This window comes from Malurus melanocephalus, unplaced genomic scaffold (genome assembly GCF_030028575.1).
Source record: "Malurus melanocephalus ecotype Western Australia unplaced genomic scaffold, MMel_1.1 scaffold_115, whole genome shotgun sequence".
Classification (NCBI taxonomy): domain Eukaryota; kingdom Metazoa; phylum Chordata; class Aves; order Passeriformes; family Maluridae; genus Malurus; species Malurus melanocephalus.
In genome coordinates this window covers 2,075,852-2,090,385 of record NW_026623347.1, presented here as the reverse complement: position 1 = coordinate 2,090,385, position 14,534 = coordinate 2,075,852, and the positions used below count along the sequence as shown (strand labels likewise).

Genomic DNA, 14,534 nt, shown 5'->3' with positions numbered 1-14,534 from the left:
TGCCCTCTGTCTGCTGGGGCCAGAGACTGCTCTGGGGGTGTCCACAGCAGCACAGCCCCTTCTAACTGCTGGATTTGATTGTTTTCCACACYTGAACCATCCTAGCCTCCCAAAAAGTGTCAGCCAGTCCTTTCCAGCTCAGCTCCATCRCTGCCCTCCMTGGATTTCCCTGGAGCAGCCGTGCTCTGGTTCCTTTGYTGCCCCGTGTGTGATGCTCCAGGTGAGCTCTCCTGCTCCTCCCAGCCCWTCCAGGATGCTCCAAACCTTGTCCCAAACTGATTTAAACACTCTGAATTTCCACTTTTTTCCCTCCTACAGAGCCTGCTTGTCCCACATCTCCAAGAGCAGARGCTCCAAGGTGCCCCATTGCAGCATCTCCTCTGTTTGTGAGCTGAGTCACGCAGGTGTCAACATCTCCAAAACTCGTGGGGAGGCTCAGCAGGGCTGGGAGGGTGCAGAGCATTATGGCAGGAGTTATTAATAGCTGCCATCGACCATCTCAGCAGCTTTGATCTGCTGGCAGCTGATTACAGCTGCTGCTCCTGATGATGAAGCACCAGGGGTCCTGTCTCTACCTCAATTTCCCTTCCCAGTTTTCCGATTTTTACTGGAACAAAACAATCTTCACCCCCCACAAAAAAAAAATCTCAAAAAACAGATGGGATTCAGCAGCCAACACTGCAGTCAGAAAGGCAAACACAATCAAGCCAAAGCGTAAATTTTTACTTTRAGAGGAAAATATCAGGGCTTTGAATCCTGCTTCTAGCAAAGTCTTTGAAAGGCTTAAAGGTTGACATCACACCCAGCAAACCTCCAGAGGACACAGCTCCTTTCTGAAATTTTCCATGTAGCCCTTAATCCATATCCATGAAAATAAAGTTAGAATTTGTTCCCTATAAATAATTAAAGGGGTATAACCAAATGGTTCCCACACTCTTCTCCGCTTTCATCCGAGGAAGAAAAGATAATTTGTTGCCTGAAGACAACACAGCATACCTGACATATTCAAGGAAACAATTCAGAAAATCTCCCTTCAACAACCTAGAGCCACTGTTGGGGACTGCTAGGGAAGCAGGATAAAATAGCCACCTATCCCTTTGTGCCAGCATCATTTTATCCTGCTCTGAAGCAAAACAGTGTCTGCTGGGAAGCAAAACAGTGTTCAAAAGATGAAACAGAAACATTCTGAGGCAGACAAATTCAGGGAAATTTCCATTTTATTGGTGTTACCAGCTAACTTCTCTATCAGCTCGCCCAAAACTTTGCAGAATTCCTTTTCTGAGAAACAGAAATGATGTGGATCTGTCCCAGGACAATGATCCACACCACATCGTGCTGTTTGAAGGATTCAAAGATTGCTGGAGCGAGTACTGCCTGAAATAAGTCCCCATCTCCCAAAACAAGGAAAGAGCATTTTTAAAGATGCCAGAAACAAGGGAGTTTTGTGCAGAGTGAGACATTTCACTCTGTCTTGAGCATGAACCCACAGAGCAATTTCTACCAGTTTACTCCAGCTGAGTTATAGCATCTAAACCTGCACAATGATGGAATTAGACATGAAGAAACACTCACATCCTTATGATCATTGTAAAGCCTAATGTAATAAAACTGCCAAGCTTTAAGATCACAGGCATATTCCCAATATTTCAGCATAAAGCCCATTCCACCAGGACTGAGCACAACAGAAGAGAGAAACGATTTGGCCAATGCACGTTAACATTCACCTCACCAAAGCCACRTTTCAAATTTTCAAAAAGAGAACTAAGGAGAATATAAAAATTCCTTTCAGAAATACTTCCACCTTTGTGCAGAATGTTTTCTTTCTCAGAGAAAACCGAGTAAAAAGCATTTAATAGCGATCTGAGCTTTTCAGGCCCAATGCCAAGGAGTGAAGAATTTACAGCAGACAAATACTTTACTTCTTCACCCCTTAAGTCAAGCTGTTCCCAACACAAGTTGCTCTCACTGGGTGCAGGAGAGCTTTGATTGCACATGTGARAGAGAGAATCACTTTGCCAACACCACAAACACCCCACACCTGCCACCCCTTCAGTTCCCCTTCACCCCAGGGAGTGGCTGTCCCTCCAGCCTTGCAGCACACTCATCACACCCAAAGGTGATTATTTTTGGTGTTTGCCAACTTCAGCTACAGAACAATAACTCATGGGTCTTGTCCATCCTGGAATTTCAAAGCACAAACATCACAAACCTCCCGTAAGAGCAGATCCCGTGTAGGAGACCGTACAGAAGACCTTTGACTGTCTCACGATCATCGAGACTGAACACCCCAAAAAGGAGAACCCCGAGGGGAAGAAAGGAGGACTTTTTGCTTAAAGGAGTCCRAGCCTGATCAGGGTGGGATGACTGCCAGATTTCCAGCTCCTAGGCTGGAAGGTACAGCGTGTAAACCATGGATGGCTGCGCTGCTTCTGACGGAAAGAGAGCGGTGTGACCCCATACTGCACACCCCATGGAACAATGGACATTCTTTCCCCACTGCTCAGCCGATTTCTCCATGCTTTGCGAGTTTCCATCAGGTTTCCATGCTTCACAACCCCCCTGGCTTGCTGCCACCCACTTTCAAAAAGACTATAAAAGTCTCTCTGAGAAGACCCTGATTGAGATCTCCCCGACAGACGCTGGCGAACCCATGGAACCTTGTAGGATTCCTCAGAGCCATTGGTAGCTATAACCCCACCCTCTCCCTCTCTCTTTCTGCCTCTCTCTCTCACCCTTTTCTATCGCAAAATATCCAAATAAATTATTCCTGATTATTTAAAATATATATATTTGCCTCCTTGTTCCTTTTGCACTCTGAGATTCTGACAACGAACTCCTCACGACTCCCGCTTGAGTTAAGCGGATCGTGACATCCCGTCACCAGGTAATTCAATTTTGGAGCTCTCAGTAATTCAGTCCCCTGGGGTTTGGAGCAGTTTGTTACCTCCAGCTCGGCGTGGTGGGCGTGCAGTTTCTGCACCAGCTCCTCAGCCTCGCGCATGCGGCGGCTCAGCTGCGGCGAGTGCTCGGCCGGGGTCAGCTCGCTGTCGTACGACTCCAGGATCGCCCGCATCCCGTCGCGCTCCTGCGGGAACAACGGCACAACTGTGAGGGAGAATGGTTCTGACCACGCTCAATGGTGAGAATGTTCAGGGATAAAACCCCTGATCACACTCAACAGTGAAAACGTTCAGGTATAAAAACTCCAACCACACTCAACAGCAAAAATATTAACAAATAAAACCCCCAACTGCACTCAACAGTGAAAACATCCGGGATAACGCCCCTGACCACGCTCAACAGTGAAAACCTTCAGGAATAACGCCCCTGATCACACTCAACAGTGAAAACATTCACGCATAAAACCCCCGACTGCGTTTCCAGAGCCTTCTACGGTTTTGCCCACTTTTTACATGGCAACTCAACTCAACTCAACTCAACAGTGAAAATATTCACAAATAAAACATCTGACCACGTTCAACAGCGAAAACGTCCAGGGATAACACCCCTGACTGCGCTCAACAGTGAGAACATCCAGGGATAAAACCCCCAATCATGCTCAACAGCAAAAACCTCCCGGGATAACGCCCCTGACAGAGCTCAACAGTGAAAATATTCACAGATGAAACATCTGACCACGTTCAACAGCGAAAACGTTCAGGGATAACGCCCCTGACTGTGCTCAACAGTGAAAACGTTCAGGTATAAAACCCCCAACCATGGTCAATAGCGAAAACGTTCAGGGATAACGCTCCTGACCGTGCTCAACAGCGAAAATATTAACAAATAAAACACCTGACCATGTTCAACAGCGAAAACATCCAGGGATAATGCCCCTGATTGCACTCAACAGTGAAAATATTCACAAATAAAACATCTGACCATGTTCAACAGCAAAAACGTTCAGGGATAACGCCCCTGACCACGCTCAACAATGAAAATAATCACGAATAAAACACCTGATCATGCTCAACAGCGAAAATATTAACAAATAAAACATCTGACCACGCTCAACAGCAAAAACATTGAGGGATAATGCCCCTGACCATGCCAAGCAATGAAAATATTCACAAATAAAACCCCTGACGGTGCTCAACAGCAAAAATATTAACGAATAAAACCCCTGACCACACTCAACAGCAAAAACATTGAAGGATAACACCCCTAACTGCGTTCAACAGAGAAAACATTCAGGAATAACACCCCTGACCACACTCAACAGCAAAAATATTCATGAATAAAACCCCTGACCATGCTCAACAGCGAAAACATTCACGCATAAAACCCCCGACTGCGTTTCCAGAGCCTTCTATGGTTTTGTCCACTTTTAACGCGGCAACTCAACTCCGATGGATGTATGCTGATCATCTCCACACCACAGATGAGCACACAGTTGTAATAAAATAAATGTTGCTGCTGTGGAAACTGAAAAATCAGGCTGTCTTGTGTCTATAAAGCCCCACATCCTTTGCGGGAAAGCAACATGCAGACACTCTAACAAGCAGATGGCAACTGAAAACAGAGCCTGCCTTCTTCCTGGAGATGCTCTTCTAATTCAACATGGCTGAATGGRTTTCCTCTGCAAAATATTTAGTGTTGTACTTGACGTTTTTCCTGCCAGAGTCTCAGCAAAGAAAGAACAGAATTGTCACAACAGAAATGAAACAGATTTGACATCGAACAAAGTGGCTGAGAGCAAATATCCTCAAAATGTTATGTGACTTATCACTCGTTAAATGCTGCAGCACTCAGGGCTTGTAGCAAACATTTCTTCAGAGGTTAATGTCTGGCAGGCAGTGTGTTTGGCTCACTTCTCTCTATTTGCTGGCAATTATAACCGAGCATTTGCAGAGAAAGTCACACACGAGGATCCTTCTCCCCTCCCTGAGAGCGCCTTCCCAACTACAAGGTTTGGGTTCAAAGCTAAAACTTTTTGTGTGGGCTCCTGGCTGAAGTATTCCTAATACATTCCAGCTTCAGACAGCACCTAATGCCTCCCTCCAAGGCATTAATGGAGAGGAAGGACGGAGCAAAGGAAAATTTCAGGAATTTTGTGTGTTAAGGAGCTGACTGCTTGCACTGCAATACGCACGAGGGGATTAGCACCTGATGGAGCGTTCCATCTTTTGACTGCATGAAGAACCTTGATGCTTTTGAGGTGACAGMACAGAGTCAGAGCAGCACAGGCCCCTGTGCTCTTTTTTATAAACACAAAGAGCCCAAAATTTGAAGCCTTTCACTGCTGAAGTTTGCTACCCCCCTGCTACAGAAATGCAGGAGCRCTCTGGACAAAGCAGCTCCCTGGTGGGAATTCTGCCACCAAACACTCCAAGTGGCCTCAGATCACTGGGACAGATCACATCCAGCCCAGGCCAGTGCAGCATTTYATAAACCCAGCTCAGCTGCACTGAAATGCTTCCCTGCTCTCTTGGGGAAATCAGGAATTGTTGGGGTAGGAAAGGAGACCCTTTTCACCACACCCCTAAATGCAAAAATTTCAGACAGTGAAGGTGACCTTGAACAGCCCAGCTCTGCCTGGATGCAAAGGTTATCTCCTCCTTCCACATCTAAAGGTCAAAGACAGAACGTGGACAGCGAGTGGCCGTGCAGGAAGGGAAGGAATGTTCAAATTCAAGGTGTGACAGCAAGACTGGGGGCACTGGCAGAGGTACAGCGTGCTCAAAGCATGTCATGGACTGAAAGGTCAGCCAGGATAGCTGGGCTGGTCAAAAGGACCCCAAGACTGAAGGACAGCCTGAGGATACAGGAACTGAGTTGAGAAAATTATAAAGAAAAGCAGGTTTTAACATAAATAATACCAGCAGCTATTACCACTCCTAGCCCAGATTTGACGGAAGAAAAATATTTTTCCAGGGAAACAATTTTGCCATCTTTTAGAATTATTCATATRACAGACACGTGAAAGGAAACACTTGTGTGTTACTGCAAAAGCAAACCCAAATGAACTTGTTTAGCAAGACAGGATCTCTCCATCCTCCTCCTCTCCCCTCCAGTACCCACAGTGCATTCCCAGTCTGCCCAGTGCATTCTCCATAAGGCAAACTGCTTTTGCTCAGGAGATGAACTCCATTCCCCAYGTGCAGCCAAATCACTTTTTAGAGCACAGAGAGAAGATAATGACAGCATTTAGTGAAGGTATTGGTTTGAGCCTTGCATGTTGGTGCAATTAGATTTGCAATTAGAGCATCCTCTCTCCTCCACACTCCGAGCTGCTCCGCTGTCCTAATTTTCTCCTAAACATCTTCCATCCATGGGATAATTTACCACTGCTACGTTACAGCAGGGCAGYCCCAAAATCCTTGGTGTTTTTTTTCAAAAGCAAACAGGACCCCTGGCAACTCCCATCACACTTGGCTTCCAATTAACTGATGAACACAAGGTCGTTTGAGTCAACCCCATCATATCCCAGCAGTTCCTTGAGCTGTGGAGCTTTGAGGAGAACAAATTCCTGCTTTCATGTRAGCACATCCAACCCTACAGGCTGTCCTTCCCCTAAAATCAACCACAGCCCTTGCCCCCTCTCTTTAAAATGAAGAATAAACTTCTCAAGGAAAAATCACACATGGTAAACACAGCAGAAGCTGTATTGGGAAAAAAAAAAAAGTTCTGAAAAGCTGAACTAAAAGGCGGCACAATTAAACACTTGATCTTGGAGTTTACTTATCCTCTTTAATTATTTCTAAATATTAATACTGTTAGTGAAATCAATTCTCAGCTTCCAACAAGTGGTCCCCAGCTTCATTTTTGAAATTTCTCCCCATCAAGAGCACTTABTGAAAGCTTTTCCCTCCCTCCTAAAGATCTTGTTAGTTTGGCAGGAAACAGAAGTTCTTGTTGAGAAGTCCTCTGTTTAAAAMGAGTCTCTAAAATGTAATCCTAATTTGGTAATTGCTGCAGTATTTCCTCATTTTCCATCAAAATCCCCCCCAGGCACTTTCAGATGCCCTTTGTAACCTTTATTGTAATACAGCTGCTTTCCTGCTTCCTATCTGGAGAATATTCATCAGAATTACTGAAAAGCAATTCCCCTGGGAATTTCCAAACCTTACCCAGCACGGGGTGAATCTCTGCTAACTCACCACAGACCAATCCTGACACAATTCCAGCTGCTCTTCACCTTAACCAGTTCTAAATCAACACCCCAACAGAGATGCAGCTCATTCCAAACCCTAAAAAGCAGAATAATAATTTGGATGTTCATTATAAACTTAGGAAATGAATGCCCCGCAGCAAACCCTGGTGCTGCAGCTTGCAGCTGTGTTTGAGGAGATGCTGGTTTGGAAAAGAGGAAGGATAGTGATTTTTTTCAACGGTTGAACAGTTTCCCTTCCTTCTGCCAGCACCATTCATCAAATAAATATTCCTCCTACTATTACATAAGTAACTAAGAAGAAAACACATTTTATCATYTTAACCAGAAACTGGAGCTAATCCCTTGAAAATGTGCTGTGGGAAGGAAGGGGATGGTACCTGTGCAAAATGCCACCCCTAAAATGAAGTTTCTCCCCAGCCCTCCCACCAGCTCTTCTGCTCCCTCTGTGTTTAACCCAAATTTGACCTGGTAGACAAGTGGCTTGAAGCTCAGAGAAAGTCCCTTTTCTGCAGCAAACACATGCCAGAGTGGTTTAGAAACARCAGGAATACAAGTGGGCTCCTCCAGGACTTTTGGGGTAATTTTAGGGAAGCACCACCATAACCATCACCCCCCAGGTCACTGCAGCACAAAAAGGGCATCCCACAAACAGCACACTGAGGAGCATCAGAGCCAGCGATGGGGAGCAACTGAAGAGTAAAATGTAGCCAAAAAAATGTAAAAATGTGTCTGACCTTATATATGTACAGATCAGTCCAGGCCCTTGGGCTGCTGCTGCTCGTTAGCCCCTCTTCAAACACACACACACCCTGCTCACCACAGACTTTCTAATTAGTTGGAGAAAAGAAAAATCAATAAGAAAGAAATTAAAGTTACAAATCTAACTGAAGTCAGTCACACACCACGGGAAAATGTGTTCCTGGGGTAAAGTTTATCTAGTGTCATAATTTTATTGAAATCCTATATCTTCCTATTGACTTTTATCGTTTCAAGCTGGATGCCAGAGTTATCATTATTAGAGTCTCAGTGTTGCTYGCAGGCCTGAGGTTTGAGGTGGCTTTTTTTTTTATTTTTTTTTTCCTTTTATAAACAAGCTGTAATTGTCTGGTTTATTGATCAATAAATCTTTCAGCTGCCTCTCTTCAACCCCGCTTCTGTTCTGGTGAGTCTCCTGCACTGTTCTCTGCCAGAAAATATAGGGTTGTTGTTTTTTTAAAGAACAGATTGTTTTGTCATTAGCAATGAGAGAGCAGGAATTGTGCCGGTCACTTCCAATAATGGCTTTTTAATGACAGATTCTAGTCACAGTAAAATCTGCTGTATTTCCACACCAGTGAACTCTGACTATTAATCCACAACCCAACAGCACAGCTCACTTGCTCTCTCACTCCTCTGCCAGGCTCTAACCCGTGCAGGAGACAGAACTCTGCACTGTGAAATCAAAATTATATTTCCCACTTGGTGCTTTTTTGATGGCACAGAAATATTCCCAGWATTACATCAGCTTTTTGTTTAATTAATGATAATTTTTGGAGAATGTTAATAGGCTGCTTCATTATCAGAAATCAGTGGCAAGATTTCTTTCCCCTCCTCTTCATCTCCAGACTCCAAGATCCAAATTAGTTGTAATAAGGGAAAATTTCAAGACTGAAGAAAGATATGGAGCTTCAACATCAAACAGATGCTATTTGCAATCAGGTATAATTTAGCTAACTATTTCTCGTAAAAACACAAATAAAAGAGAGAAACTGTGTAACAGAGGTCTGGGCTTTCTTGCTTTAAACTCATATATAGRAAGAGGGAGATGGGTAAAGGGGTCTTGATGTTTAACATTATCAAAATTGGCAGTGTGAGGTATAGGAATATAAACCAAAATATGGCTGGAAAAAACGGAAGAATACTTAAATATATCAGACTGTGTCAGGACCTATTGACAAAATATATTCTTAGGTTACTTGATAAAATTAATCACATTAATTTCTGGTCCATGAGCAGCYATCTTTGAGGAGCTCACAAATGGCAAGAGAGCAACTGAAAATAGGACAGAGGAACAGACCCAACCTTTTAAAAAGAAGGATGGAGGAGAAGATACAAARTCTGGCAATTATAAATCACTTCAATATTTTGGGATCTCATAAAATACTTGAAGAAAACATTAACAATCAAATTGCAAGCAGCTAGAGAAGAATTAGGGACAAGAAACAATCAACTGAGCCTTAATATGAATAATATCAAAACAGTCTAATTTCCTTCTTTGACAGGTAAATTGTCTACTGAATAAAGGCAAATAATAAATGTGATAAATCTTAACTCCAGTGATGTGTTTATCAAAGTGGAGAATTACAATTCAACAGCATCCCTGTAATTTAGAGGAATGGGTTTGCACCGGGGTGATGAAACAAAGCCCATTGCTTTATGGAAAATTTAAGAGAAAAACAATACCTGAGTGGCAGCAAGACCCAGACCTGCAGGGAGGAGGGGGCTAAAAAGACTTTGGGTCAGACTTAGCTCCCTCTCTGAGCACTGCTAATTAGCAYAGATGCTAATGGACTCTCCCAGAASAAAACCCCAAGAGYTCTTGGCCAAACAAAACCAGCAAAAGTTAAATTACCAAAAACTTCTCAACCCTTCCTTGCTTTCAGCAGCATCTATGATCACCAGAAGGCAAATGGTTCCCCTTCCTCTTACCATCCTTTTTTTTCTATAAAAATCATCTTTAAACCAAAATTTGCTACTCCCAAACCTACAAACAGCTTCTTCCTCAGCTACAGCCCTTTCCCAACGTTTCTCTGTGTGGCTGACCTATTTTCACATTACTTTGCAAATCAGAACTGACTGCAGACACATATGTATACACACACCATTGACTTTCTACTCAAGACCTCAATTAAAACACCATTTACAGAAAAAAAAGCCCGTTAAAGTCATAAAAATAAAAACATCCAGCAGACTTCACTACCCTTGCACTGACAAGACCATTAGGAAACATTTTTTTTAAATATCCTTAATTTTCAAATGTGACTGTCTATACATCAACACACTGCTTGTGTTTTTGCCCCTCAAGCCAATATAAAGCTACTGCAGGAATCTAAAGATGGATTTAACCTATAAAGGAGCCTTCCAGATGTGCTGTGCCCTATAACTGAGGCTTCTCCAGGACAAATAAAATATTCCTTCTTTTRAATCCATGCCTAACAGGAGTAGGTGGGGAGAGGTCAGAAAGGTGCAAAATCATGAGAAGACCATGAGCATGAGCAAACCAGGAATCTGGGCCATCATCCCTGTGCAAGGGATGGTTTTTATCAGTGTTCTAACCCTCAGAGAAGAGCCATTTTCTTGCAAGGAAAGCCACCATCTCTCGTTCAAGTTGAACAGCAACTTTCCTCCCAAAGCTGGAAATCTGGAGAAAGCAGCGACCCAAGGAAAATGTGGCAAYGGGAGGAGACAATCAGGCAGTGGGGATCAGAGATTTCAGGTACCAGAACAAGGCATTCAGAAACACTCCTGGCTTCCCAACTAACCATTCTTAAATTCTGGAGGAASTCAGCAATCCCATTGCTCTTTTGGCCAGCATTCAGCTCTAACTGCCCTCTCATAAATACCTGGGTACACCTCACACCCTCTCGTATTCTGATTTACAACCCTCCCTTTCTAGCTCTTGTCCCTCTCCTCCAACACTTCTCTGCAGAGAGCTCAGCTTGCCTTCTCTCCTGGCAATGGACCAGAGCAAATAAATCCACTGTAGCTCTTTTAATCCGTCTCTGATAAATCTCCTGCTTACCATCTCCTGGAAAATTGTGCGTGGTCTCCGAAAACCCCGCTTTGCTCATGGCACATCCATATGCCAGCTGACAAGCAATCACACAACTGACACTGCAACAAATTAAATATTATCTGACTAAAATACCCCTGGGGTCCTCTTGCTTCACAGCGAGTTTAACATGTTTAGTTATGTTTCTTAGCCTCCTGCTGCTGTGGAATAATTGTATGATTTTTTTCTTCGTTCTACTGGAACGCTCACCGCTGCCTGTCTCCAGAGTGAGCTGGAATTTCTGTCTCGGTGTGTTTGTCATCTCTTTATTCCCAAAAAAACTTCTTTTTCCTGCCATTTCTCACAGCCCCACTGCTTGGGCAGTGGCAATTGTGTGTGTGAAGCTGCTTTATTCACCTGCCTCAGCTCAGGATCACTCACCACCTGACACCAGCACCGTGAAAAACAAGAATTTCACACGTGAAAAACAAGAATTTCTTTAAAAAAAAGAACACCCCAAAACACCCCAACATACCTTCCTCAACCTAGCCACTAGATTAACATCACTGCCAGAGGGAAAGCATGCAGCTGAGAAGGGGATGGATTCATCCTTCCTTTCTGACAATACAAAATTGTGTGTCATTCACCTACTCAAATAAAAAAAAAAATTAAAAAAATAAAAATAAAAAAAAAGAAGAATTACAAATAAGAAAAAAAGAGAACTTTTTGTGAAGGTACATCAGATTCTTTTATGCTGCCAGTGTCTGCAGTGCATAAAAATTCACCTCTATGTTCATTCTTACCCTCAGATCTCTTTTTCCTCCTGTCCACTAAGTAACCCAGCTATTGGCCTCTAAAGCACTTAACAACCAATTTACTGCAGTTTTAACCACTTAAATGTCATTAACTCGGGAGAAAAGTAAACTGAACTATGCTCAAAGGAGCACAGATATCTCTGCAAGAATGAGGGASGAGGAATGGCCCCACCACCTGGACTCTGCTCCTGAACTGAAGCAGGACAAAAAAAAAGAAAAAACCAGACATGAGTTCATCCAATCCAACACAGCACATTCCACTGAACTCAGAAGAAATTCCTTGATCCCCTCATGAAGTGTCAACAGCTCCACAAATACAGCAGCTGTGCCTTTTGGAGGAAGGCAAAGAAAAAAGGGATTTTAGGTGACGCRTCAGAACACACATCACCTGACTGCTTTATTAGAAAATATTAATAATTTCACATGCTTTGCTTAAGTTCATAAAATATTCTCTCTACTGCCTCCAGGGTATAGAAGATCAGTGATTCCAATAAAATTTCACAAATTATACATCAAGTTATCTCCCAGGTCACCTGTAGCACTTGTGCATTATCTTTATAAAGGATTCTCACAGCAGAGGGGACAGAGGGAACACAGCTCTTGGTCCTGACAGCCCAAAAAGCAAAAGAATACCCAGGTATATTCATCTTGAAACAGTAACAACCATAAAGGGTGATTTCACACCCAAAACATGCTCCCAACAATAAGATTAGACCAGATTAAATAATCACACCCAGTGATTTATCCAGGGCAAGGCAATGACAAGACTTTACTTTGACCTGAAAATCTATGCTTTGCTTGCATGAGGTTAAAATACTAATTTTTAATATAATATATATATATATAATATATATAAATGTAATATATAATATATATATATATTACCATAATAATAATTATTATTATCATAATGGTGATAATTACCATATCTTACTAATAAGATATGTTTCACATTCCTCACATAATAAAGTTTCCATGTTTAACTGGTGCCCTTTGAAAATAAACTTTTATATATATATATATATAAAATACATCCTTTTTTATCTATAAACTAAATATAAACTATACACATAGTTTATATACATATATATATATGTATGTATGTATGTATAAATATAAACTGCACCTTCACCTTGAGCTTCCCAACTCCAGAGAAATGATATCTGATTAATACATTTGAAATACTTTTATTGATCCTATAAATACCCACTCTTTCTGGACTCTGAGAAACTCCTGACCTTGCCAGTTTTCTGGCGGAAATAAATCCCATTACTTTTATTTTYCATTGCTCGAAAATGCATTTTCTTTTATCAGCTTTTAATTTGCCACCTTTCAGCTCCATTGAACACCTTTGTTGTTGCCTTGCACCGACAAGGAAAAACAACTCCCTAACAACTTCTCTAAACCATTCATTCATTAGACTCTGCTTTCAAATTGTCACCTCTTCTTTGGGTGCTTTTTGAGGTAAACAAATCCAATCATCATTTTTTTCCAGCAAAAAACTGCTTTCCCCATCTTTCACASTCTCATCACCCATGTCTGGCTGCTGCTCTCAATTCTGCAGCATTTTTGGCTGAATTGGGTGAAGGGAAATAACGAATAAGTGAAGAGAAATGATGAAGGCACAGAGTCCTGGGTGCCTTCTCCAGTTCTGTGAGTTACAGGGGCATTCTCACCCCCTCCTGGCATGGTCAGAGCAACAGGACAAGGTGCTCTCCCAAAAGCTGCTGAGCCAGGGATGACAAAAAAACAGCAAAAAAATCTCTTTAATAATCCTCCCTCAGCAGCAAAAAACACCAGAAAGGAAGATTCATCTCTACACCTGAGACAGAATCTCCAGTTCTCGTGGCAACAGCCCACGTGTACAAATTTCCTCAAATTTAAACATTTCAGAACTGAAATTTTTACTTTAAAACAGCCTACCAGTTTGGAGAGCTGATTTTAACACTGGCTGCCACTCAGTGAACACCCTCCCTTTGRCATCACTAAACACTATAAAATTCATTCAGAGAAAATGAAATTCCTTTCTTTTCTCTCTCTCTCCACTGTCTCTCCAATATTAAGTCAACAAAATCTTTCCTCAAAACTGATTGGCATCAAGAACGTTATGCTCAAACCATTACACAAAATGTGAGGCACTGAAGTCGTGCTTCATTAAAAACAAGTGGAAAATCAGTTTACGAGAAGAAAAACATTGTTTAGGAAAGAYATTCATWATACACATCTGAAAAAAATTKKGATTRAATGTATGAGACCAAAACATACATSAGCCATTTAATTAATACTTGACCACAACATTTTCATTTTCAATAAAGAAGAGAAACACCGTATCAAAAAATCTCCTTTGCTGCAAACTAAACCTTTTGGTTTGTTTTCATAGTAATGAACTGCCACATTTKGGAGAATGAAACAGACCATCAGCTTTTCTATTTCTGGGCACAACTTAAAAGTGAACAAAATATGGGATAATCACAGAAAAAACTGCCAAACAAATGACACAGRAACAGAGGGGGAAAAGTCCCTCCCTGCTGTGTAAGACCACASAAAACCTGGTCAACAGCAAACATTKAATGATGATTATCCTWTTTCCAYCACRCAGAACTTTCTGGATAACTCTGAAGAACTCGAGTTGAATTTTAGCCTTTGCTGTGTTCCACCTACCAGAAAGACAATCCAAAGGACACCCAACCCACCACAGAATTACAGAATTTTGAGTTTCCAACCAAGTCCTCAAGGAAACAAAAAGATAACAATAGACCCTTTTGCACAGCAGCATTTAAGCACACAACAGTCATTGCTAAATTTGTCCCATCTCTGGAAAAAAAAGTCCATTGTGATGTGTCAGGAAATACTA

At 42.1% G+C, this 14,534-nt stretch overlaps 1 protein-coding gene across 1 annotated transcript in view; it reads right to left on the bottom strand.

Annotated features, from left to right (window-relative positions):
• LOC130575686 (mitotic spindle assembly checkpoint protein MAD1-like) overlaps nucleotides 1-14,534 on the bottom strand; it is a gene marked incomplete at its 3' end in the record, with an annotated part of 188,555 nt that overhangs the window by 47,002 nt on the left and 127,019 nt on the right. Inside the window, exon 12 of the mRNA XM_057369757.1 lies at nucleotides 2,945-3,085. Coding sequence (XP_057225740.1) covers nucleotides 2,945-3,085 — 141 coding nt within the window. The remainder of the gene's footprint in view (nucleotides 1-2,944; nucleotides 3,086-14,534) is intronic.